The following is a 26,442-nucleotide window of genomic DNA, read 5'->3' as shown; positions in this document are numbered from 1 at the left end:
GTGTTTTACCTGCTTGGGGTGCTGGTGTGGATTTGCCGCTATTAGATCCCAATATTTTTACATTAGTAGCAGGGAACCAGCCCTTCTGCCGCTTTTTACCACGGGCCTGAAGTCAGAAAACACACAGACACATAATGAGCTTTTCAACACACAGGAATACCAACAATGAGCTCCTCACCTTTGACCCTGATGTTTTTTTTTTTTTTCAACCAAACACTGTGAACCTCTCTGTCCCAAGCCTGTGGTGAACAATATTCAGAACTACACAGTGATTTGTCTGCTCCAATGACGACGCACAACTGGGAAAACTGAACTGATCCTCTGGTTTTACATCTTTATAGTGTAGAGGATTAGTTCAGATTATTTGAAGTGGGGCTGCAAGAGTTATTTATCCATAGTTAGTGAAAGATCACAGAGGCCATATGCCCAAATGGTTAAACAGGCAGGAGTATCAACAGGGAAGCTAAGCAATGTTGTTTTTGGTGGGAACTGAAGCCATGGTATTGCTCTCTTTAAAACCAGCAAACTCCTTTGACAAAAATAGTAATTTTACCTTAGAGAAAACAAATAGAGCTGGTCTACTGTTGCATTGATGGATCGTTTGCTAATTTTGCCCTGATGTAAACACCAAAGCCACAAAAAACACAACTGTTGACATCTGTAAATATCGTGTATATTGTGTGGAAGAGTGAGTGAGTGAATGAATGCCTCATTTCATATCCGGGGGGGGGCTGAAAAGTTCAGAGCCTGACTTAGAAGGAGTTATTGCACAGCAATGAAACTTGGCATACATTAAATTCAACTTTTCCTCATACTAACTGCATGGTTTCCTCCCAGATAAACCCATATTGGATAAATAATTTAGGACTTTGAAAAGTAGTACTACAGACATTTCATGAAAATGCTTGCTTTTCACCCCCCCTTGTTCTCCCTACCCCTCTTGAATTCCGCTTCCCAGTTTTGCACAGTTGATAAAGCTGGAGCATCATCCCCTATAGCAACCATGTCAGCATGAATGTCCTTGGGGGCTAACCCCTTTTTCTGCAGACATTTGATAAGACCACAGTGCCATGGATGGTTCATGAAATGTGTCTGGTACTACTTTTCAAAGTCCTAAATTATTTATCCAACGTGGGTTTATCTGGAAGGAAACCATGCAGTTAGTATCAGGAGAGGTTGAATTTAATGTATGCCAAGTTTCATTGCTGTGGAATAACTCCTTCTAAGTCAGGCTATGAACTTTTCAGCCCCCCCTCGTAAATGCAACACTGGATTATTGAATTGTATGGTATGATTGTTTTAAATGATGCATGTTTTATATTATACTGCAATGTTGTGGAAGAGCCCAGCCGGGTACTGGAGTTGAGAATTAGCACTAGCTACAAACTCTAAATGCATCACATCAGCTACAGCTATGTTTGACTGAATTGTCCCTATCAAATACATAAATAAATAAATAAATAATAATAATAATAATAATTAAAAAAAAACACAAACTATTTGAGGAAATCAGGAGTCTGTTGACTTCGAAGAAAGCAATACAATGATCTCTCCACAAAGGGCCAAGTCATTGTCAGAGAATGATGATCTTTGCTTGTGTTGCTTTGTTTAATCCTTTGTCAGGAGTTAGTCTGATTGTTTTTATAATTAGGTTTTTTTTTTGAGTTTAGAGTTTGTGCTATGTCCATTTTCTTTTTCCCGTTTTTTACATGAACTGAAAATAAAATTGATGAAATGGAAAAGGCTGTCTAATGGCAAGGTAAACATAGCAAAATACTCCAAACATGGCACACAATAAACCATGGTTATTTTTGTAAGGTGGACCTTAAATGTGGCTAAAATAGGTTTCCCTGCTGCTCCTGTCCACAGCAGTGTTATGGATAAATATCTCATTCAACCCCACATCAAAACATCTGGACTAACTCTTTAAGGAGAGCCAGAGCAGCCCTTTAAAATCACTGACCTGCAGTTCTCCGAGCCACCAACCCGAGGGGTTCTTGCCGAGAACGAGGATGAGCTGGTTAGGCTCCAAGTGTAGTTGCTCCGGTCCCGTTGAGGAGTGGGCCCTGATCACCTGGGCGATCTCTGATCACACAAACACAAACTTAAACTGAAGGGCAAAACTAAAAATGGAATATTCACATGAGATTCAAAAAAAGATGCCAACTCAAAAGAAGATAAAAAGAAGAAAAACTGTGAGCTTACCTGGTTTCTTCTTCCCAGACATACTTGATGTCTGAAAAGATATGTGTGCAAATTAATATTTCAGGAAAAAATATCACAAGCCATAAAGTGAAACAAATAAGAGAACCACAAGATGTAAAGCAATTAAAAAGTAAAATTAACTAAATTCAACCAACCATTCAACCAATTAAAACTGGACTATCTTACGCTTAATAATTGCAGTATTTTACTGTATTATGTGAAAGCAGTTCATCCTCTGTGCATATTTGAGATTTCTTACATCTGCCTCTTTAGGTTTGACATAGTTGCTGGGGAACACGCCTGTTCGGTCTCCAATTGAGCCATTCCACCATTCTCCATCTTTTTTAGCCACCAAGATCACATCTCCTTCCCCAAATGTGAGATCACCAGGCTCTGGGGACTCATATGTGTACAACGCTACGTACTCTGAAGACAAACAGAAGGACAAGACAACAAATGAAAATATGCAATCACTTTATTATGCTTCGCCCATAGGTAGCTGGGATAGGCTCCAGCACCCCCTGTGACCCTAGTGAGGATAAAGCAGGTTCAGAAGATGACTGACTTTACTATGCTGATGTTTTAAAATAAGAGAATCTTAACTGTACCTTCAAGTAGTTGGCTGTCAGTCGGATCTGAACCATCCACAGATAAACTCTTTGCACTGTAAATGCAAAATATCTACATTACATTGAGCAAGTAAGTAAATGTCCTCTTATGTGTCATATGTGAATGTGACATGATGTACTTTTCTTTACTTTTTTTTTTTTGCAAACAGTAGACAAAGTATCTTCCATTCAAATACTTTAATAAATCTGAATTTGAAGCATTCCTCAACAAGATGGGACACCTTGTTCTTGGTCTGCCCAAAGTGTAATACTTTAAGTCCCGTTTCTCAACCCCTGAAATCCCATTTTCTGGTCTTAAGCCAAATCATATGATCAGATAAAAGCTACAACATGCACTTGAATGTAAACTCAAATGACGATCTTGGCCTTCATGCTCATCTCTCTTCTTCACTGACTCGTAAAATACCACCTCAAACTGTATGTTAAGTCTTTGAGTTTGTGTGATATGTCAAAATGAGATACACTCCTGGACAAATCCTTTTGGCCTAAATACCTCACATGCCAAAGTAGTTATCATACCTGCAGACATGTGCATACTCCCAGTCACAGTTTAAAGAAGTGTGACTGATGTATGATAAAACACACAACTGGTCCATGAAGGGATTGAGTATTAATGTGGCTGTTTAAAAATGACCGATTACATTATTCTAAATGTCAGAAAACTTACTCTGTGGTGTCTTCTTCACCCAGCAGTGTCACATATGTTTTGGGGAACCAGCCCTGCGCACCGTTCAGCTCTCCGAGCCACCAATTCTCCTGTTGCTCCAGCACCTGAATGACATCGTCTTTATTGAAGTTCAGATGGTTATCCGTCTTCGCTGTCCAGGAGCACAGGGCCTGGGCGAGCATGTTACTGACCACCTGCTGACAGAAGTACAGAGAAGAACACAAGGGCTTATTATGTTAAGACAATAATAATAATAATGGATTGGATTTATATAGCGCCTTTCTAGACACCCAAAGCGCTTTACATTATTGACCCATTATTCATTCGCTCTCACATTCTCCCTCTGGTGGTGGTAAACTACATCTGTAGCCACAGCTGCCCTGGGGCAGACTGACAGAAGTGTGGCTGCCATTTTGCGCCTACGGCCCCTCCGACCACCACCGAACATTCATACACCAGTGTGGGTGGCACTGGAGGTAAGGAGGGTGAAGTGTCTTGCCCAAGGACACAACGGACTGACTTGGACAGAGTGGGATTCGAACCGCCAACCCTTCGGTTATTGGACGACCCGCTCTACCAACTGAGCCATGGCCGCCCCCAGACAAGACAGGACTGATGGCCTCTGCACACCTAGTTTTTTTTAACATGCATTCAGGATGATCAGATCACAAGTGGACAGTTCAACGTACATCAGCTCACACCAGGCATTAGAATGTACTTCCACTTATGGTCAGATCTCAAATCTTGGTTCCACACAAAAATAAACAAGCTTACCTTGCAGCCTAAAAGTTGGCTGCATGAGCCTTCACTTCCTGCAGATTTTATGAATGTAGCAAAAGTTGTGGTCGTGTCCTCTGTGATCTTTACACCTAATAGTGACTATGGATAAGTACCTCATACAGCCCCATCTAAAGCTGCTTTGTAATGCTTCCTAACAAATGCATTACAAAAACAGAGATCATTGGATGAGAAAATGACTGACAGGGCGGAAAAAAATTCAATAAACTACTAGGAGGGCATTATTTTTGTGTTACTCAGTGTATGATTTGACATGAATCAATAAATATATTTCAAATATCAATGACAACTATTACATTCTATTTGTTTTATTGGCTCTTTTACTGACAAATTCTTTAGTTAGAACTGCAATGCCAGCCTCCTAAAAAAAGGTCATGGATTTCAACCAGATTATCCAAACTGAATATTCAATTTCCTCACTTGGCAAAAAAACCATCACTACATTGACACTAGTGATGCTCTTAGGACATTTTGTTCACTCTACTAAAACTACGAAGTAGTATGTGACCATACCACTTCCAGATATTGTCTGGATCTAAATCTGTCTGTTTCAGATTTGATCACCCAGAATGGATGATAGTGTGTATTCAGCCCTTCATAAGACGACAGCAGCTCTAATAGTAAAAGAATTGGTATACTCTGTAAATCTCTCACCTGTCCATGTGTCTCTGAAGGGGCAGGGTTTGGAGAGTGGGTCGGTGTGAAGGCAGACTTTGCCCCCCCTGCCTTGGCTGCATCAAGGGCATTGGACAGCTGTGACTGGAGCGGCAGTTTGGGGGCGGCAGCAGCAGCAGTGTTGTTAGCTGTGTCGGACTGAGTAACTCTCTCTACATAACTCTCTGGGAACCAGCCCATCTTCCCCTGTCTGCTCCCGTACAGCCAACCCTCCTCCCGCTCTGTTGTCTCATCAACCTGAGAACATGAGGCAGAAAAGTTTGAGGATATTTAGTCTTGCAAAATGGAGAAAATTCTGTTGTTCCTGTTAAAGCTCATCCTTTTGCCAAGCCCCTATGAAACATCAATTTCACTCTTACCTCGATTATATCCTCTGCATTGAAGCTGAGCTCTTCATGGTTTCGTGCATTGAACGGGTAGAGCGCTTTGAAGGACGTGAGAGCAGCTGACTTCCTGTGGTGTGTTGCCTTGGGTTGCCCACCTAAAAGAGCACATTGTGGATCATGTTGTAATGCATAAACTCACAAACTATTCAATTAGTCATGTGATTTGTTCAGATCAACCGGATCAAATCAAATAATCAAGTTAAACTATGTTAACATTCCAGTAGGAGCGTTTCACATATTATCAGGTCAGGACAGTTACTTTTATGCCAAACAAGAGTCAAATTCAAGGTGATGCCACATGAAGGCAACTGGCAACATGAGCCAGTTGACCATCTGCTGGTGTAAAATTAGTGTAGGTAAGAAAATGGAAGACAGGTTTCATATATCCCAAAATACGTAATATTAGGTGTAAAAGGTATATTATTTATAGGGAGATATTGATTTCATTATTACTTCAGTTATAGAAAATGTTTTTCCTCATCTAGTTTTGGTTATTCAATTTGTTTTTATAATCACCTTGGTAAAGAACCTATTTCATTGCCTTCCTTTTGTGTTTGCATCTTACCCTTCCGCTCCTCCAGTCCTCTCAGCAGAGCCGTCAGTTTCTCCTGAATATCAATCTTCCCGCCTCCACTTGGTGGCTGCTGACGAGAGGCCTCTTCTTTTCTCCTTCTCTCCTCCTCAGCTTTCCTCCTCACTTCTTCCTCCTCCTTTCTCTTCCTGTCCTCCTCTGCCCTCCTTCTCTCCTCCTCACGTTTCCTCCTTTCCTCCTCCTGCTGTTGGAGTTTCCTCCTCTCCTCCTCCTCACGCTTTCTCCTTGCCTCTTCCTCTCGTTTCTTTCTTGTCTCTGCATCACGGATGGCTGCCTCGACTGCCCGGTGTTTCCTCCTCTCCTCCTCCTCCTTCTCTCGTCTGCGCTCCTCCTCTCTCCTCCGCTCTTCTTCTAACCTCTTCATCTCCTCCTCCCTCCTGCGCTGCTCCTCTTCTTCTCTCTTTCTCCTCTCCTCTTTTCTTCTTTCTTCCTCCAATTTCCTCCTCTCCTCCTCTAGCTGCCTCCTCTCTTCCTCAAGCTTTCTCCTCTCCTCTTCCTGCCTTTGCTTCTCTGCTTGCCTCTGCCGCTCCTCCTCTTCTCTTCTCTTCCTTTCCTCTTCTTCCCTTCTTTTCCGCTCTGCCTCCTCCTTTGCCCTGAGTTCCCGCTGGGCCTCCTCCTTAGCAGCCTGAATGAGAGCCTGTCTCTCCCTCTCCTCCTCTTCCCTCTGTTTGGCCTCTCTCTCCTCCTGAAGCCTCCTCTGTCGCTCCTCTTCATCCCTCTTCAACTTCTCCTGCCACTGACGCTCCTTTTCCATCTTAATGCGCCTGTGGGCAGTAAAGCAAGTGGATGCAATGTATAGGTATAAAGCAAGAATATATGTTTTAAGATTTGTCACACTGCAGAAAAATATGTTGTTAACCACCCAGACATTTTTGACTGATAAAAAAAAAATCGTATAAATCTAAAAACACTTTTCAACAGCATTCTCTGTTGTGAAATGCCGGGGACATGTAAACTGGTAGATCAGCAACTACCATGTTCTTCTAGGAGAATTTACATTTTTTTATGGTGGTTTTGAGGAGACTGATCTCAAAGCTTCAGTTCCCTGTTAGTGCAAGCACCTTGGTGGCAAGAAAAACTATCTGAAATAATGCACAAACAGATATATTTTTTTTAGCTGGACCTTTTCAGATGGCTAAAATAAATTTTTTGTGTCATGTCATGTACAGCAGTTCACATTATCGTTTAGTAACCATTTTGATCCACCTGTCTCTCTAAATAGGGGCATGTCAACAAGTATGACATTCATGAAAGTGCAGCTTACCAATATGTATTGCTAACTAAAATAACCTGCTACTGAGAGGGAGAACCATTGTTGCTAATGTGCTCCAGTTTTCATAATATGCAAGTGATATAGGATGGGTTATACTCATTATGGCTTTGGTATGTCATCAAACCACAAAGAATTCTGAACTCAAAACTGACAAAAGTCTGTTTCAGTTTGTCATAAACCCTAATCTGATACTAAAGGAAAAATTCAGTAAAGATTTGAGTGAAAAACCTAGGACTAAGTTTAATCCATATCAAGAAAACTCCACAATTCCATATTACTGCACATAGTTCAGTTTTCTCACTTTCTATGATTAGCATCTAACATGTACAATGTTTTGGGAACAACTCTTTGAATTTACCCGATACTGACTTTCAGTTTTTTAAATCCACGTTTCTCAATGAGGTTTTGTCTTGACATAGAGTCTGTGTGGAAGTTGAATACCTCTGAGCTTCCTCCTCCTCCCTACGCCTCCTCTCCTCCTCCCGTCTTTTCCTCTCCTCTTCCCTTCTCCTCTCCTCCTCCTGCTCCTTCCTTTGCTTTAGTTCACGCTGCTTTTCTTCCTTGATACTCCGTAGTTTCTCCAATGCTGCCTGCTGCTTTCTCTGGCTTTCTCTCAGTTCCTGGATAAAAAAACAGATATTATAACAGTGGAGAAGATATGCTAGTCTAACACACAGGGTACCAAGGTTATACGTATACATAGCAAAATATTAAACATTTTGTAGAATGGTGTGAGAGACATGTGTAAAGAGAAACAAGAGGAAGTGAGCAAAGAAAAGACAGAACAAGAATAAAAACCTACAAAGTCAAACCACCACCAGGCACCAGACAAGGAAACTGAACAATGGAGGAATATGAAACAATTAAAGAAGATTAGAGTAGGATATGAGAGACAAAAATCTGAGCACAACAATGAGTAATTAAGAGAAAACCTTTAGTAGGTAGAAGAGGTTACGGAGGCAGGCCAGCAGACAGAGGACAGCTTGAAGCATAGAGTCCTCAGCACCATTATACTGTAAAGGGCAGGGCAAGGGTTATGTAATGAACAAGAAGAGAAGGATCCAGTACAGCAAAGAACACAAAGACAAAGAAGGAAAGTGCAGGAGAGAGGTAAAGACAAAAGAGATGGAATCAGTATCAAAAGGCAAGAAAGATGGTTAGGGATGACAAGGTGAATGGGAAGGGATGATTAAAGGAGAGGAAACAAAGAAAGACATCAAGGGCCAAGCAGTAGTTGAAGGTACTAATGTTTGTGCTACAGTAAACAGGCAGTGCACACCTTAGAAATACGTTAATTTGTTCTTCTAAAAGTACCAGAAAGGAAGGAAGGAAGGAAGGAAAGAAGGAAGGAAGGAAGGACACGCACATTGAAAAAAGGAAAACTTATTTTTGCAGACTGCTACAAATTTAACTGGACATTCCTCAAAAGAAGTTTAAAGCAGCATATGACGCTCGTCACCAATTTTTCATCAAATCTGTAAATCCCGAGTGATAGCCCAAGTATCACAAATCCGTTAGTCTTTCCGTGATTACGTGCCTGAATCATACCCCTCACAGTGAACAACTTCGAAGTGTAGTGCATCACAAGCAGTCCATTTGTTTACATACCAAACCGAAACCAAACAGTCACTCGGGCCTTTTTGGAATTCCACGCAGCTGCAGCAGGTAGAAGCAATGAAGCTGTTTCTGTGTTTGTTGCCGCTGCGGCCATACTGCAGCTGTGTGGAATTCCCATTCTCATAATGCACTTCACAACAAAATTTCCAAAAAGGCCCAAGTGGCATTTCGGTTTGGTACATAAACAAATGGACTGGAGTACACTTCGAAGTTGTTCACTGTGAGGGGAGTGATTCAGGTACATGATCACAGAAAGACAAACGGTTCATGATACTTAATCTATTACTTGGGTTTTACAGATTTGATGAAAAATTGGAGACAAACGTGATACGCTGCTTTAAGTTGAAGGACAGGTATGTACCCTATGTTTGCTGAGTGAGAATGTAAGAAGTTTGACTTCTAAAGATACAGTGTCAAAGACTAAAGTGCTTTTGTATTTAATACCTAAAGCCAAAGATAGCCAATCTCACATCTTTCAAACAATCTGTAAAAATGTACAAGTGTTCTGACTTATTCTTGGATAAAAAGGTTATATGTCAATCTTTTTTTGCTAAATGAAATAACCAGTGTCATAAAAAACTACTTTATCAATGAGACTTTGATGACTTACCTGTGTATCTTTGTTATACCGGTCCATCTCAGCAAGTTTTGCAGCAGTCTCTTTCTCCAGAGCTTCCAGTTGGTCTCGCAGTTTTATGCAAGATGTATTTTTCTCTTTGACTCCGACCTTCAGCGCAGACATCGTAGACACTGGAAACAGTAAAAATGACACATTTCTGCACCCAATACAAGATATAATAGCATATGACATGAAGTAATGGATGATCATGAGCCGATTAAAATCTCTCTCTCTCCCACTGAGGTTCATGTTATATCTATATCTGGTGACATATATTCATGCTACATTAGTGGATTCTGATGAAACTGCCACAGACAGGATTAACCAATAATTATTGTAAAGGGAATATGATGTCTTTAACAATGAAATTAGCCATATAAAACAAAATCGACCGGTGACTTTTTTTGAATAGAACACTGTTAAAATCGTTTTGAGAAAATCCAAATTCAGAATGTTTGAGAGAATGTTAAGTGAAAAGGTTACACATTATATTAGATTATTCTAATGTAAACTAAAAAAAAAGATATTAAATCACACATTTTTATCTTGAAATTGGCAATTTTCTGTTTTGCCTGTTACACCTGTGCAGTCTTGTCTGTCATCTAATTCTATGGTCATCTCATGTGACTCAACACTAACCAGGCAGGTTGTTCAGAGCCACGTTTTTGAGTTTCTCAGTCAGCCTCCTTTGCTCTGGAGTCAGATGACTCAACTTCCTCTGGAATTCCTGATTAAGAGGAAATGCATCAGTAGCAACAAGCTATTAGTCACTGGAAGAAAATATTTGGGAAAATATTTTATATACCAAACACTTTTAGGAAGTAACACAAATATTTGACCATAAAATCATTGTATTATCTTTGCCACTGTGAAATAACAAAAATGGGAGAGATGTGTGATTTAAAATACTGGCACACACCTCAAGCTCTTTCTGCAGGCTGTTGATGTCCTGTTGGCGTGCATCTTTTCTTTGACTGATTAAATCAAGCTCAGTCTTCTGATGCTTCTTCTTGTTCTGGATGTCACGTAACCGGTCTGAGATCTGCCGATGCTTGTTACCCTGAGGTATTGAAACATGGAAACACACTTCTCTTAAAGTACAACTGGGGACAACCTATTTCACTGCAGCACATGGCTCTGATAAACTGTCAACTTCTTTATAGTTTCATCAGCACTCACAACAGCTTCCAGCTCCATTTCCAGACTCCTTTTCTTTGCTTTTAATCTGATGATATCATCCTGCTCTTGCTCCCTCTTTATCTGGAGCTCTCCTCTCCTCCTCCTCTCCCACTCCTCCTTCCGCTGGCGCTCAAGCTCCCGTTGTGCAGCCTGGAATAAACATAAACACAGTAAAAACTGGAAGCACTCGGAGAGCGCAGACCTCCGCCAAGGCAGATCAGTGGCCCCCCACCCTAATTACCACCAAAATTAAATCATTTGTTCCTTGTGCCAGTATCAACATTTCCTGAAATTTTCATCCAAATCCGTCCATAACTTTTGGAGTTATCTTGCACACAAAGAGACAGGCAAACCAACGCCGACAAAAAAATAACCTCCTTGGCGGAGGTAACATGAAAAGCACTTGAAGAGCACAGACCTCCGCCAAGACAGAGCTGCCCCCCACGATCACCACCAAAATTTAATAATTTCTTCTTCCTTGCGCCAGTATCAACATTTCCTGAAAATTTTGTGAAAATCCATCCATAACTTTTTGAGTTATCTTGCTAACAAACAAACACACAAACAAACACGCACGCAAACGCACAAAGCAAAGCGATCACAATACCTCCTGGCGGAGGTAACAAAGAGTAGTAACCATCTCTATGTGGTGGCTTTAAAGAAACTTTCCAACAAGAGATGCTCTCCTACCTCTTTTCTTTCAATCTCTCTTTGTCGCTCTTCTTCTTTTTGCCTCTCCAGCTCTCTCTGTCGCTCCAGCCTCCTCTCTTCCTCTATCCTCCTCCTCTCCTCTGCCTCCCGAGCTTCTCTCTCTCTCTTCTCCTGCTCCTCTCGTGCCTTTTGAGCTCGTCGCTCCTGCTCCCTCCTCTCTGCCTCCTGCAGAGCATGGCGCCTTTTTTCCAGTTCTGCGTTCCCTCGTTCAAGGTTTGCTTTGAATTTATCCTCAAACGTCACTGAACGTAAAGAAAGAAAAAAAAATACAATGAAGAAAAGTCTCTTTTTAGGTTTGTTTGAGGTGTGCAGTTCTATGCTGCAAGTGTTTATAATATCTGACTGGCATTTTGTAGCCCAAATATATATCATGTGCTGCTAATGTGACAAAATAAGGTCGCAAGCTAAAAACAATGTTTCACACATGCACACATTAACTGCCAAGTTCTTGCACAAAAACTCTGAGTGGTATTAGCTACAAGGGAGACAGTGATAGGCACCACTGGAAGAAAAATAAATCAAGTGTGAAGTAAAATATTAGTCTGAATCAATGACAGTCTAATATCCATAAAATAGCTCCGTAATATTTAGAAACCGCTGCAAAAGAATTACCCCCAAAGAAAACATCTAGAAAAGATGTTTCATTTAGGTATGTTAAGTAACATTAAATGTTTTAAAACTAACATATTTCCCAAATAGACTATGCTTATTAATTGATAATGATTAATTATTACAATGAATAGATGTTTTGACATTAATGATATAAATGCAACCCCACAGGAACTGGTAGCATCAATACTAACAGTTGCTCTTGGTTTTCTGAGGAGGTTCGATCTCCAAGTCATCAATCAGAGCTGCATAGACAGAAGGGCTCGATCCATTCACTGTACTCCTGGAATACAGAATTCAGCAAATTTATTGAAATGCATCGTTCAATAACATATTGAACACTTGCATCAATGTAATTCACATTAGGTTTCTGTGACCTGTGTAATATTTTAGTGCTTTTTATTTTACCTACCTTTGTGAGGGAGGCACCAGCTCATTTGGCAGAGTTAAAGGGAGTGGTTGTCCAATCTTTGCCATATCCACGAGATGCATAGCCAAAATAAACTCCTCTGCTTTTAGTTTTCCATCTTTATCAACATCAGCTAAAGTCCTGCAGAAGGATTACAATCGGAGGGCATAAGAGGGAACAATTTCTGACAGTAGTGTCCTCTGAATGCTGATTTATTTAAGGTTTTTTCAAATTTGGATTAACATAACCTCAATGCTCAAATAAAGTTTGCTGTCCTTCATAGCACTCAGTAAAAAACAGCCTTGAACTGTAAACTTGTAATTTGAAAAGGCGTGCTCGCATGCCAGTTAAAGAAGGATGGGTTTTTAATAAGAACAGTGTAGGATATATGAGGCATGCAGAAACACACAAAATATTCTTACCAGATGGAGGCCAGTTGTGTCTGAGTCAGCATTGTGGTTGCCATGGCTCCTCTCACCTGTTGACCTGCCAACAAAATTGAGTCTGTCGTAAATGTGAGAGCTAAATGTATGGGACAAATGTGTGGGTGTGGTGGGAGTATGCAGAGAAGGGTGTGTGCGTTTGTGTGTGTGTATCAGTTTACACAATACAGCGTGTGCTGAAGCGTGCTATGTTACACACAACATGTAAACCGTTTTTGAGTGTCTTGAACAAAAGACCTGATGGTAAAAGGATTCTCAGCGAATGAGCAACACCATTATTTAATACATGGCTCTTGTTCACTTCAAGTAAAGCAACGGAGACATGGAGCTGTGGACAATTATGTGAGGCAGGAACACAAATTAAGCTATAATTCTAAGATTGGACATTTATGTAATTTATAGAATGTGTAACTTCACTGTAACAAGGAAATCATCTGTAAGCCTGTACTGTCACTATTTCATTAGAACAGGTCGAACAAGGCTTACAGCCACAAAATGAAAAGACAAATTCATACTTGAATTGTGTGCGTTGAGAAACTATGTGTGCTTGAACACACCCACAGCTCATGCAGAAATAGCTTCTACTTCCTTAGCTAAGGCTTGACACACATTTAAAAAAAAAAAAAGAGAGGTAACTGCAATCGTTGCTGCTTTTTTTCATGAGCATCCACGACTGCATTCCAGGCATAACTTGGTTTTCTATTACCTACACACTAATGCACACATCGTACCAGTGAGGTATCCTGTCATCTGTTTATCCAAGCTGTTGAACTGCTGTCTGTATTTCAGTCTGGAGGCATGAGGCACAGCCCAGTCACTGGGCCCAGAAAGCATGGGGGACATCACAGAGGGAGACGAGGAAGTGGAACTGAAACAAAAACAGTGACAACACAAAACACACGCTGATGGGTTTTAGGAAGATCCATGTGTGATGAAGAGAAGAGAACCAGGGAATTTATGTTTAGCTTTTGAGAGTAAGAATATTTTGGGAATATTTTGAAATACAAAAGGGGTTAAAACTTGAGGGATGAGGTTAAAATTAGGTAATAAGTTAAGGTGGGACTGAAGCACTGAGGACGAAATGCTGTGAGTGTGGTGTTACAAAAGGCAGAAAGACGGTCTTCTCAACTACAAAGGCAGTGTGTGTTTGCATTACCTGTTGGATCCCAGGTCGAGGAGCGGTGAAGGCTTGTTCATACCAGCAGGAGATGAGGAGCGTCCTACTGGAGAGTTATAAGAGGAGGCGGACAGAGGAAGGCCTGAAAATACATGTATCAAACACACATATATTGATTAAAAGGGATAGAAAGGTCACTTTTGGAATGTAAAAATTTCTGATTACAGTTATCTTGTTAAACATGTAAAAAGTGTTATTTTACTTCACTCAAAGTAATTCATCACATTTTACATGATTACTTCATAGAAAATGATTTTAACTGGTAAATAGAGCTGAAATTGCTCAAATAATTTATTTAAGTGAGTATCAAACACTGATTATTGTCAAAGGTTTATTAAAATTCTACACTTTAATTGAGTTAAGATTGGACTGTTACAAACAGTCTTATTTTATAAAGCACAATCCCTAAAACTGCTTACAAGAATATTCATCAACCGTTGCCTGGTTACATGATGGTTCCACACATGACAGACACAGACAACTTAGAGCAATGATCATTAATTTCATTGGCAGACAAGAGGGAGTGAAAAGTCAGATGAGGTAACACGCCAAAAACTAAAATTAGAGGGTATACTGGCACGTGAACCATTGTTCCTGAAATAGATTTTCATGATATTTGCCAAAAGAAGATATCCTTGCATGGCCAAAAGACACAGCACAATAGAATGAACGCTCTGTTATAAATTAAAGGTTTTTTATTAAAATCAATATATTTGGATGTAGCCCAATTGTAATCGCCAACAATCTGATTAGTAACAATAAATCAATCACATATTTTTCTCACTATCTCTGATGATTAAAATTACATGTGACAGATTTAATTAAATGACAAAATAAATGTAATTGCTGCAGTTATTTCCAACAGTTTTCTGTAATGGGAGGACAGACTTCTCTCTGGTGGCTAGTCATCCAGACAGTCCATCTCAAGGACAGAGAGGCTATTTGTATGGAAATGAGACAGACCGACCTGACTCTGCAGAACCAGTCCAGAATTAATGGCCCTATGTAAGCTCACTTCCCTTATTCTGCACCGAAAAATGAAGAGTTCACTCTGCTGATTTGCTCATATATCTTCTAATATAAAAAGTAGCACAACACTCTTCAGTAGTTTTAATAGAAACAGCCAATACAGAAAACAAGCATCGCTGTGCAGATTATGAAAGGACTGATTCATGTGTGTGTATTGTAGTAGGGACCCCCCGGTGACTCGTCACCAACACTGACACAGTAGCACAGCAGGGGGAAAAGTAGAGGGAGATAAATAAGGGTCTAAATGAGAATCCTACATACCAGTAGCCAAAGCTCCAGTTGGGATGGGCTGGAGAATTCCTATGGTGCCGTTTGGCAGTGTGGTGGCTCCCACAGTGGGCATTAGGGGCATGGTGGAGGTGGAGCCCACAAGAGGGCTGAGGCCTGTGGCTGTTGGAACCAAAGGAGCGAGGCCTGCCATTGGTGTCAAAGGTGAGAGGCCAGTGGCTCCGATGGGGATAGGGGTCAAAATTGTCCCAGGCATCAGAGGCACAGGACCCAAACCTAGGAGACAGACACACATTAGATAAACAACAGAGATGACATGATAGGCAAAATAACAAAAAAAAAAAAAAATCTGAAGTATTTTAATCATGCTTTGACCTCTGTGTCCGTTCTCAACTCTGGTATTTTGCGTTTGATTTGGGCCTCCCTAATCCGAATGACAAATGGCATGGCATAACGAATGACCTAACCCTAACCCTAACCCCCAACCCTAACCCCTAACCCTAACCTTAACCCTAGTGGTCATTCGTTATTCCATGCCATTTGTCATTCAGATTAGGGAAGCCCTTTGATTTTGCTGTTTCCATTGGGATACATAAAGTTAGCATACCTGTACCATAAGGTGAGCTGGTCATTGTTGAGGTGGGGGCTTTGAGGCTGGGAGCACGAACAGGAGGCTGCTTCATGATGATTGGCAGCGCAGATGGAAGAGGTGTACCCTGCAGTTTTAGCTTAATGAGCTTCATGGCAATAGAAAACTCCAGCCTGTCCATTTTCCCATCTTTGTTCATATCGGCTAGGGCCCTGAGAGTCAGAGAAAATAGATTGTAAATTTGAGTGAATGCTGTCAAAAACCTATAGGTATAAAATCTGAAAATATATATAATTGTGAACAGGGGTGTGAGTTTGCTTCATACCATATCTCAGCCAAAACTGAAGCAGGCAGCCCAGACTGGAGGAAAAACTTCCTTGCCTGCTCCCCTATAAAAAGGCAAAGTGGAAGGAAACAGCATGTGTGTGTATTAATTTGGTCAAATAAACATCCTTCAAAAATATGCATGTATATATGAGTAACTTATATTTAGATGTATTTGTGTAAGAATGTGGTGTTGATTGATGTGCATCATTCTCACTGAATTCCCTGCTATTTCAATTCACATTACCGGATTATAATGTATACGTTTTTACCTGAGATGTAACCCATTGTTGGGGAGAGGGTGTCAAACTTCTGATCATGTTTGTCCCTCTCCTCTGGAGAAACCGCCCATACACTCATACCCCCTACAGGAAATGACACAGAGACATTAGTAAAAAAGAAAAAATAGCCATGAGAGTTTCTTTTTTTTTTTTTTTTAAATCTTTCTTTATAAGCTAATTTATAGTGGATTTAATATACAAAGGCAGTTCAATGTGCTTTAACATAAACAAAAGGAACATCCAGTGGAAAATAAAAGGAATGATTGAACAATAGAAGACCGAAATACAAAAATGTAATGAAAAGAACAACAAAGTATGCAAAAAACATGATAAAAGAGCATACAGTGATTAAAAATGACTTGCAATGGGGAGTTCGTTCATTGGCACATATAGAGAAATGTTTTCCATCTGGATTCAAAGAGGTCTAAATTCAGGACAAATCTAAACTCTACTGGTAGTTTATTCAAGTCATTTGCTGTGTACCAGATAAATGCTGCTTTACTATGTTAAGTTTGACCTCTTATCTCTATCTGACCTTTGTTGATACAGCTAGGACTTCTATTCAGTTTATAACAGATCCATTCTCTATAAACATCAGTCAGCCATTACAAGCCAATTCTTTAAATTCCTTAAAGTTTACTCACTGAGTGTGTGTTCATGTCTGTTATTTTTTTTAATCAAATAATTTTACCAATTTAACCCATTTCTCAGACATAGCCAAGGATATTTACCTCCACCACTTGAAAAAATCATGCAACTAAAGCACACACAGATAGCACCTAAACCTAAGAAAAGAAAACAAGAACACACTTTGTATGATTGAAAATGAGTAAGAGGTTAAGAGGTAGGGCTTTTATAATTCTCAACAAACAGGAGCACATACAGACACAGACAAAACCTTTACTTACTCGCATACTATGACATACAAGTGAATGCTTGACCCACAAATAGCTTTTTAAGGGATTGTCTGAAGGAGAGGATCAGCCAAAATGTCCTCACTTCAGCATACATCCACAAATGAATGAGATGAGGGACAACGTCAAGTCCAATGTTGGTGGTAATCAAATAATGGGATTTTATTGGTAAAGTGATAATGGAGCTGCTGCCTTTTTCAGACAGAAGGTCAGAACAAGCAAACACTTGGACCAGTATTTACTCAGTGAAGGCTGGCTACACATCTGTGTTTACCACACAGCCGATCAGCACACACAGTGAAAAGACAGCTCACTTTATTATAACAAAACATGTACAGTTCCTGTGAATTTGGTGTTAGTCCTTTGCTCCCCATCTATTCTTTACAAACAGACTTGACTAAGTACTGTAACCACCACTATAAACAATAATGATGTGAAAACACAGAAACATATAGAACCAACATATAAATACGGCACAGGCCAAGACAACTATCAGCAACTCTGTCTCCTATAAATAAGAATTAGAGCACGTGGGTCAAATCACTTGTTAAATGGAATTTAAAAACAAACACACACATGCTGCCATGTCGCTTTCAATGTTTTTTGTTTCTACATAGGTTGAGCAATACGGACAAAGATATTATCAGCACAAAAATTTTCATCAGTCCATATCGATAATTATCACAATACCGTAAAAGTCAAATCAGTATTTTTTCCCTAAGTTTAAAGACTGTTTTTCAGACCGCAGAACGACTCAGAGAACTATTATTCTTTATGATTAGAGTGTGACAAACATTTGCCAAGTGGTGGAATATTTCAGAAATCAGTGGGTTGAACATTGAAAAGGTTAAGATCAGGAAATGTTTGTTCTAAAGTAAAAGCAAGTTAAACAACAAAACACTGAAATTAACACCGGGTGTTTTAGTTGATAGGTAAACAAAATAAACCCAGCCTTGCATGAATTAAATCATTTTTAAAGACTGAGAACTTTGTCTTTTTATGAAACACATCGCACTCACAGGCTCACAGAGATAAGTTACTGTAATAGGAGGGATGCAGCCACACACACGCATCACACTGGGAATTATTATGATAACTGACACTATGTAGAGCCCCAACACACACATAACACACATACCCTCCCACTATTGTCTTGTCTTGTACACATCCACTCACACACACTGCGGCAGTCTTACCATTCATATTTGCAGGTGGCAGAGACAGAGGGGGGAACTCCCAGCGGCGTCCTCAGCTACTGCTCGCAGCCATCTGCAAAACACACAGTCACAGCCCAGTCAGTCAATACTGCATCTAAGACGGGACAGCGCTGTCACTGAGCGGAGAGGAGACAGAAACGCTGAGAGAAAGACACAGATTCTGGTCAGTCAGCAGAGTCAAACAGAGCTTCTCCTGTTCTCTTCAGTCAAGAGCGTGCTGGCGGCATCCCAAACCTTTTAAACACTCTGGGACACATTCCAACACTATCCACACTGACACTGTAGTGGCCAGAACCAGTTCAAAACACCCTAAACAAGCTCCACTGATAAACACACATGAGAAGGCATTTATACTCACTGTTCAGCAGATACAGAAGCACCTGATAACAGTTAACGCAGCCCTGTCACTCACTCAACACGGGTAGTGTACTTACACAAGTATTCACAGAACAGCCTCAAATTGTTTTCTAGTCTTAGTGCATCTACTGCTTGAACTACAATGTCAGTCTACAGTGGGTTGAGTCATATTACCAGGATTAGAATGTAACAGAACATTTATTGAGTACTGCACTTAAATATGAATTTGAGGTATCAGTACTTGGGTATTCTGTGTTATGCAGCTTTATATAATCACTCCACTCTACTACATTTATCTTACAACTTTAGTTACTTTTCAGATGACTAATGTAACCAAATATCTCCAAGTGTGTTGATGTTGAATGATTTTTCTTTTGTGGGTTGAGATCAAAAATGTTGTCCTTCTTGAGTTAGGCTAAATAAACTCATTAAACCCCCTTGGATTCACTGGAAAAGGCATTGTCACAAAGCTGAATAGAGGTCTGTTTTTCTGAGCTTCTTTAAAGTTGAGGTTTTACAGACAGTGACGCTACAAACATTATCATCTTGACTTGACAGATTATAATACAACAGCAGATTAAACTACAACAGTACATAAAATAGTTATACAACCCACAAGTGTATGTTGTATATTGTATAGTTTGATGAAGCATTCTGAATTCTGGTTAATTTAAATACACTTTAAACCCATTTTGCAAAACCTGTTTCTACACTCTTGTGTCACCTATGACCAAGTGTGTTACATCACACTTTTATCATGTTTTTGTTGAGTCATGCGACTGCAGCATGAACATGTTTTAAGAACCAGAGGGGCTTGTTTCTTTTAAATTCTGAGTTTTCTTCTTTTCTGTTTGAATTTAACCAATTTCCAATATTACACATTTCTTTAATGTTGTTTGTAGCGGAGTGCAGTGGGCTGACCTCAGTTCATCTCATACTGAACTTGCCAAAATGCTGAATTAGTAGGCTTCCGTACTGACTGCGGCACTGTTCTGCTTGCTGAAATACAGCCCCTACAAAATGGATTTGTTTAGATTTCAAACACTTTTCTGCTATGGGATGAATAGTGACCCTTTGCTTTAGGAGGACAGACACAACAGAAGGCCTCTCAGTTGAAGACTGAACTACTGAAGACTGAAGACTTTTTAAAGCATATTTCTCTTTTTTAAAGCTGGAGTGAGCAGATTAAATGTACCATTACAGTTAATTTAGAACTTAAAGGAGTGATATTTTGCTTTTTTAAATGGAACTAGAAAAGCACTCGGAGAGCGCAGACCTCTGCCAAGGCTGATCAGTGGCCCCCCTCGTGGGCCCCCCCATGCCAAGGAGGTTATGTTTTTGCCAGGGTTTGTTTGTTTGTCTGTCTGTTTGTCTGTCCGTTAGTGTGCAACATAACTCAAAAAGTTATGGACAGATTTTGATGAAATTTTCAGGGTTTGTTGGAAATGGGCCCCCCTGTGGGCCCCCCCACCCCCGATCACCACCAAAATTTAATCATTTCTTCCTTATCCCATTTCCAACAAACCCTGAAAATTTCATCAAAATCTGTCCATAACTTTTTGAGTTATGTTGCACACTAACGGACAGACAAACAGACAGACAAACAAACAAACAAACCCTGGCAAAAACATAACCTCCTTGGCGGAGGTAATTATGCATTTTAAAACATTTCCCTGTGGTCTACATAAACTGTAAATGCTATGCTTGGGTCTGAATTCTTCATTAATTAAACTCCACAGGTCCATCTTCAACCCTATTTCTGAGTATTGACATGAGAAAAGTCATTTTGAGCACTGGCCCTTTAAATGCAAATGAGCCACTTCACGCCCCACCCCCTCCAAGTTGTTGGCTGTGCTGCTCTTTCCCATTCAACCAACAACTGAACATTTTAGATTATAGGCTCCAAGTTTGGACATATTTTCAGTATGGACTACAACCGCTGCTGCTGACAAACAATTGTGATGTACTTGGGGAAATGTTCGTTGGAAGTCTGGGCCTCATATGTGCAAATGTTGTGACGTAACTAGTTATAGATGTAACAAATTATACAGGAATTAGGAATCCAGTCGATTTTTGCCAAAATGAATATAAAGATAGCTTAGCTGCACCTGGAGGGTTCAAATTCAAACTTTTGGAACTATTAGGGTCCCCAAATACACAAATAAATGTTCCAAAGACTAATAAAAGTAGGTTTAGCAAAATATGACCCCTTTAATGTTTTTGCTGGTCATTAAACTTATTTTACACTTCAGTAAAGCACATGTAGGGACACTGTGAAAAAGATATTTATATTGACTTTATCTCTCTCCAATCAGCCGGTAACAATCATATGATGAAGTCAGAGGAGGAAAAGGAGGAGAGAAATTCCAATCATTCTGCTCAACACTTCCTGCCTGCTACCACACAGAAACAAGCATTTCCTGGTCCTGGGTCAGGTGACAGGAAGTGATCATGGATTTTGGCAGAATGAACATAGCTTTGATATTTCAGAAAATATAACTTGGTATCAGAATCAAGACAGAATTGTATCACCTTTAGAGATTGATGGTGGGTGGTGTTGTAAAGTTTGTAAACAAAGGCATTTGAGGCTCATAATATGGACTGAATAAATATGACTGGAAAAAAGAAAACGAATGAGAGTGACAGTGACAGTGTGTAGTTTCTATGACTGAAGGCCAGAGATCAGCATGCCTGCCATCTGTCGCTTTCTCCATCTCCTCCTCCAATACAACAGTCTCCTTTATCCTTCACTTCTTTAGTTTCTTGCCTATTCTTCATTAACAAGAAATGACCATCACTGGATCTGTACTGGACAAAAATTCCACACTGATGCTACACTGGCAAAATGATTTTTATGAACTCAAGAAAATAAAATGTATTCAAACACTGCATTATCAAATAGTTAAAAAAAGAATTATTTTTGTAAGTATTACCTTCACCAAGAAGGTTATATTTTCATTACTTTGTTACTTTGTTAGTTCACATAATTAACCACTGAACTAATTTTAATGAAACTTTGGTAGGATGTAGGAAAAGAAGACTTTACATTTTGGATAACAGCCAGCAGAAGGAACACAGACTTTTTTCTAACATTAAAATGGGGAATTTGAGGGAATAACAGGACCATGGGGCCTTGGTGGAGGTTTATACTCTCTGACAGCCTTTCCTGTTGTAAATGTGGTTGTTTTAACACTTAGCTCTGGTCTTGTAATGTAACCACTGGTAATATAACACTGTGGGAATTATAATGAATAAATGAAAGATAGCAGTAGACTGATATACTGGCAGCTCTAAGGTTTACTGTTTCCAGAGTGAGAGACCAGTCCGGGTTTTCCTGTCTGGATTTCTGCCTGACCAACTGACCTACTGAGCAACTGATTCCAGTGGTGGACTCCATAACCATCTGTCTTTGCAAAACCTCATGTAAATCCAAGCCTTTTACATACACACACAAAAACAAGTGCTCCTTGTCTGAGTAGATGCCTAGTGCCCCTAAGGGGAACAACAAAGTCTGCTTTTATGTAGTGATAAACCCAATGAGGAAAAATCTGCACCAGGGTTGCACACAGTGACCATCCACCCAAAACACTGACTATGTTTTTTACTTCATCGACTATGCAGGACCTATTACAGACCAGTGAAAACAGAGTACTCAGGGTACATCCTCATTTACCACAGAGAGAAAATTATGAGTAATATCCTGACACATAACCGAAAGTTTTAAATTTTACATAAACTATTGCATAAGAGTCAAACGAACCTGCAGAACACCAGAACCACAGGAAATCATCTCCTATCGAAACACAGATAAAGTTAATCAATTGAAACTTGCCATTCACATTAAAAACCCACTCTGCAGAAAAGCCCTTATTCTGCGATTCATTTACAGTCAAACATTACAGTAACATAAGCGGTGTATGATGTAAGATGCATCCATGTTTTCAACTACGTGGATAATCAGCTGCCTTCAAACTTCATAAGAGTTCCTTTTCTGTTTTATTTGTCTATGTATTTTCCAGCAACAACCTATTTCATCTACTCTCCGGCTCTTTCAGAGAAACAATTAATTGACTAATGAGAAATAAACAGAACATTAATTGATGAAATAGTTGTTAGTGGACAACAGATTAGAGACCTTGTACCCAATACCTTGTAATATGCTCAAAACCTACTGTGTCACGAGTTACTGCCTGTCAGATGAACAGAATGCAGATTGAGTCTAATACACATGACTCATATTGGATACTGTACACAGGCTGTTTACCTCATAATTAAATACCCTGACAACATTCAAACCGACGTTGACAACAGTGTCTACAACGCTGTTACTGCATCTGCTGCTGGAATAACAGTAAACGGAGGACAATATGTATGAGTCAATTGAGTTAGGGCATTTACTAATCATAGACTCGTTCATTGCTTGTCTGTGTTGTACAGATCTCACCCGCTTCCTGTTTAATATACTCCCTGTTGAAATACAGGCCCATACTGTCTGTCAGCTGATGAAATGTGTTGGTTAAATAGCCAAGTTTTCCCTGACCCTAGCTACTTCTGACAGCTATTTACATTCTGCATCACTGTCACTGTCTGACTGTCTGTCTCTTAGGTCCAGTGTACTTAATACTGTGCAGACACATATATCTTTCACTGAAAAAAGTAACAGATGACCCAGACGGAGACTAATGAGATGAAGCAAGAAACACAGATGTTATACAAATAACCTTTTCTTCTTGATTTCCTCATTCCCTGGATGTGATCTGGATATTTATTTTTCCTGTATGTCACTGTGTATCTGTGCCTGTCCTCAATCTACACCCTACTAGTTGTGTGACTGCAGCCTGTCCTCATCCCAGTGCAGCTCAGAAACAAAGCACTGCCCGGCTGACCGGAGTTGTTCTAAGAAATGATTGATTTGGAGCCGCCTCAGTCGCTGACCTCACTTCAATGACATCAACTCCAACTACAACACCCTTTCTGCCTTGTGACTCCATCTCTGTCTGTGTCTGGCTCTGTACAGTAAAAATCACAATCAAATGTCCTCCTTTATCACTCATTCTCTCTCCCTCTCCTGTTATCTCATTATTTCTTAAATTACTGAATGGGAGTCATTTTATTTTTACAGACCCTCTATTACTCGTTGGCTGGAGGAATTAAATTTATGCCAAACAGTCCATCTAAATCTTAAAGTCATGTTATAAAAGTGCTGAACATGGATCTTGTAGTAAGTCAGATTGGATTTAATTCATACTGTTTGCACTACTGTGTTTTGTTTTCTTAAGAGGCAAGGCATGCCTCTCCCTGATTTACTGTGCTTTGTCCCACCCTGACTTATCCATAAGTCAGGATATGTCTGATAAATCGTTTTGTAATATTAACTGATGTTAGAACAGGAGTAGTCCAGTTGTACTGTTTGTCGTCTTTGCAGAAGTTTCAGTGAAAGTATTTTAAGACGAAAAAATCTTTTTCTTGAAAATTGCAAATGTATGCTGGGCATATTTAGTAATTATATAGGCATATCTAATAATACTAACAATGAATAGCCTAATGAATTCACAGGTGACACTGCCTTGCTCTGAAAATGTGAACATTAAGCACTGTTTCTTTTTATAACTCTGCAACATCAGTCAAATATTATTTCATAATTTCAGAAAAGAAAAAAAGAGTTGGCCTATGACAAATCACATCTGTCCCTGTAGCAACCCATGGATATGACTACATAGGCAATGACTGTGATTATTTAAAAATCCAAATTAATAACTGGTTTGAATGATATTTTAAGAACAAAAATCCAAAATTCTCTGACTACAGCTTCGTAAAAGTGATTATACAGTTGCTTTACTCCTCTGTAGTAGGAAGCATTGAGAAACAGTCATGTTCTGTAATTTTTAAGGCCAAGAAATCAATCAAATAACCGAGAAAGTAATTGACTATGCAAATGATTAATAACTGCTGCCTTAGCTATGACCATTCATGTAATGTAAGGTAACAACTGCACCTGCGTGGAAACCTTAACACAGTAAAACACATGGAGAAACAAGAATTATTTTGTTTAAGCTTGTGAATAAATTTGTTTGGCTCAATAATGATCAATAATAATCTTCTTCTCCCCTTTAGCAGATCCTCAATGCACCTTCCAAGGAATTGTCAACATGCTGTCTATGCTAAAAATATCCATTCACCATAAATATATAATTTATTTCCAAGGCAAATGCACCTCAGATCAGCAGGTGCTGCTTTTCAGTCTTATAAATGCACCGCAAACCTCACAGTGCAATCAATTTTACTTCTGCCTTTATGCATCAGCCTTAAAACATTAAGTCCTATTATTATTATTCATATTCTTCAGCAATTCAGTCAATTCATTATTTCCTCTATAAATGGTAATTCCTACTAATTCCCCTAACGTAATGTGTTCAGATTGCTTATTTTACTAAACCAACAGTTTAAAATCCCAAACTACTGAGGTTACAATCACAGGTGCAGAACTACATCTTACTAAATGTAAAGAAGTGAATCAAAAATAAATGCAAACAAACTGTGTCCACTAAATCAACATTACTTAATGCAGCTCTAATGCTGCAAATCGTAGTGTATGAAATTATTACTAGAGTTTTGTTTTTCCAGGTTTGAAGACATGCACATGACAGCAGTCCTCTCAATTTGGACAGCACTATAACTATTAAGGAGGCCTAAATAAACTGTAATATTAAAGTAAATATATCATTGAGGCTAAGGAAAACAGTGTTTTCTTCCTGAATGCTTTAAGTTTGCTTTATCTCCTTCTGTCAGTCTGTGAGATAAACTGATAGAGTAACATTCCCTGATCACTTGTCACCAGCCAGACTCAATCCTCCAACCTGCTCAACTCGTTTGGACCGAGAGGAATTTAGGACACTTTCCTGCATTCTCTACCTTTTAGACGTTTCCTCTTAAAAGTTTTCTTCGCTAGAATAGGCAGAAGTCGTCTGCATCAATACAAAAATCTCATTTGTACAATCTTAACTCAGCTAGCTAATTCACATCCCAGCTTCTTTAGAGATCAATAGAGAAGGGAAGCATCATCCCTCTGTAGGTGTTCGTTTTGCACTGCTAAATCAAAAAAGACCAAGTAAACAAACAATCACACATAAGATTATTGACTGAAAGCCAAAATAAGGCACGTAAACTATGTTTAGAAACATTACCAGGACCATATCAAACTTCCACTCATGCTTAGATAAGCAGTTTCGTCTGCGTACCTCTTTCCCCTCGACAAAAAAAAACATCAACGTCCGACTTTTCCTGGTGCTCAGGTTATCATCCAACGCTTCTGGACAACTTTCAGGGAACACTTAGAGAGGTTTAGTCTCCTAGGAGAGCGGTACTTGTTGGAGAAATGTGAAAGTTTGAGCAGCGTTACTTCTCTGAGGACCTGTTGCTGACAGCTCAGTGTGTCACACCAACAACATGGCTGACGACGAGTGATCGGAGCTGTGTGGCTGCTGGGCGCTGTTAACGTCCACACTGAGTGGGAG

General features: G+C 39.6%; 1 protein-coding gene across 2 annotated transcripts in view; it reads right to left on the bottom strand.

Moving 5' to 3' along the window:
- The window catches only part of itsn2b (intersectin 2b), a 38,695-nt gene extending 12,321 nt beyond the window's left edge, over nucleotides 1-26,374 (bottom strand). Inside the window, exons 1-26 of one of the 2 annotated variants that reach the window (XM_030124395.1) lie at nucleotides 26,167-26,374; nucleotides 18,551-18,623; nucleotides 16,432-16,524; nucleotides 16,161-16,224; nucleotides 15,854-16,047; nucleotides 15,280-15,522; nucleotides 13,969-14,071; nucleotides 13,544-13,680; nucleotides 12,792-12,855; nucleotides 12,373-12,510; nucleotides 12,155-12,243; nucleotides 11,331-11,593; nucleotides 10,641-10,790; nucleotides 10,381-10,521; nucleotides 10,101-10,188; nucleotides 9,453-9,592; nucleotides 7,667-7,845; nucleotides 5,926-6,716; nucleotides 5,334-5,455; nucleotides 4,954-5,211; nucleotides 3,502-3,698; nucleotides 2,814-2,869; nucleotides 2,465-2,631; nucleotides 2,206-2,236; nucleotides 1,964-2,085; nucleotides 10-106 (exon numbers count right to left, since the gene is read on the bottom strand). In XM_030124395.1, the coding sequence (XP_029980255.1) occupies nucleotides 10-106; nucleotides 1,964-2,085; nucleotides 2,206-2,236; nucleotides 2,465-2,631; nucleotides 2,814-2,869; nucleotides 3,502-3,698; nucleotides 4,954-5,211; nucleotides 5,334-5,455; nucleotides 5,926-6,716; nucleotides 7,667-7,845; nucleotides 9,453-9,592; nucleotides 10,101-10,188; nucleotides 10,381-10,521; nucleotides 10,641-10,790; nucleotides 11,331-11,593; nucleotides 12,155-12,243; nucleotides 12,373-12,510; nucleotides 12,792-12,855; nucleotides 13,544-13,680; nucleotides 13,969-14,071; nucleotides 15,280-15,522; nucleotides 15,854-16,047; nucleotides 16,161-16,224; nucleotides 16,432-16,524; nucleotides 18,551-18,557 (3,934 nt within the window). In that variant the 5' untranslated portion in view covers nucleotides 18,558-18,623; nucleotides 26,167-26,374. The other variant, XM_030124405.1, reaches the window with a different exon arrangement.
- Nucleotides 26,375-26,442: the final 68 nt, after the last annotated feature.

Source organism: Sphaeramia orbicularis, chromosome 3, assembly GCF_902148855.1.
Source record: "Sphaeramia orbicularis chromosome 3, fSphaOr1.1, whole genome shotgun sequence".
NCBI classification, from domain to species: Eukaryota; Metazoa; Chordata; class Actinopteri; order Kurtiformes; family Apogonidae; genus Sphaeramia; species Sphaeramia orbicularis.
The sequence above is the reverse complement of the archived record's forward strand: the minus strand, read 5'-3'. Positions and strand labels throughout refer to the sequence as shown.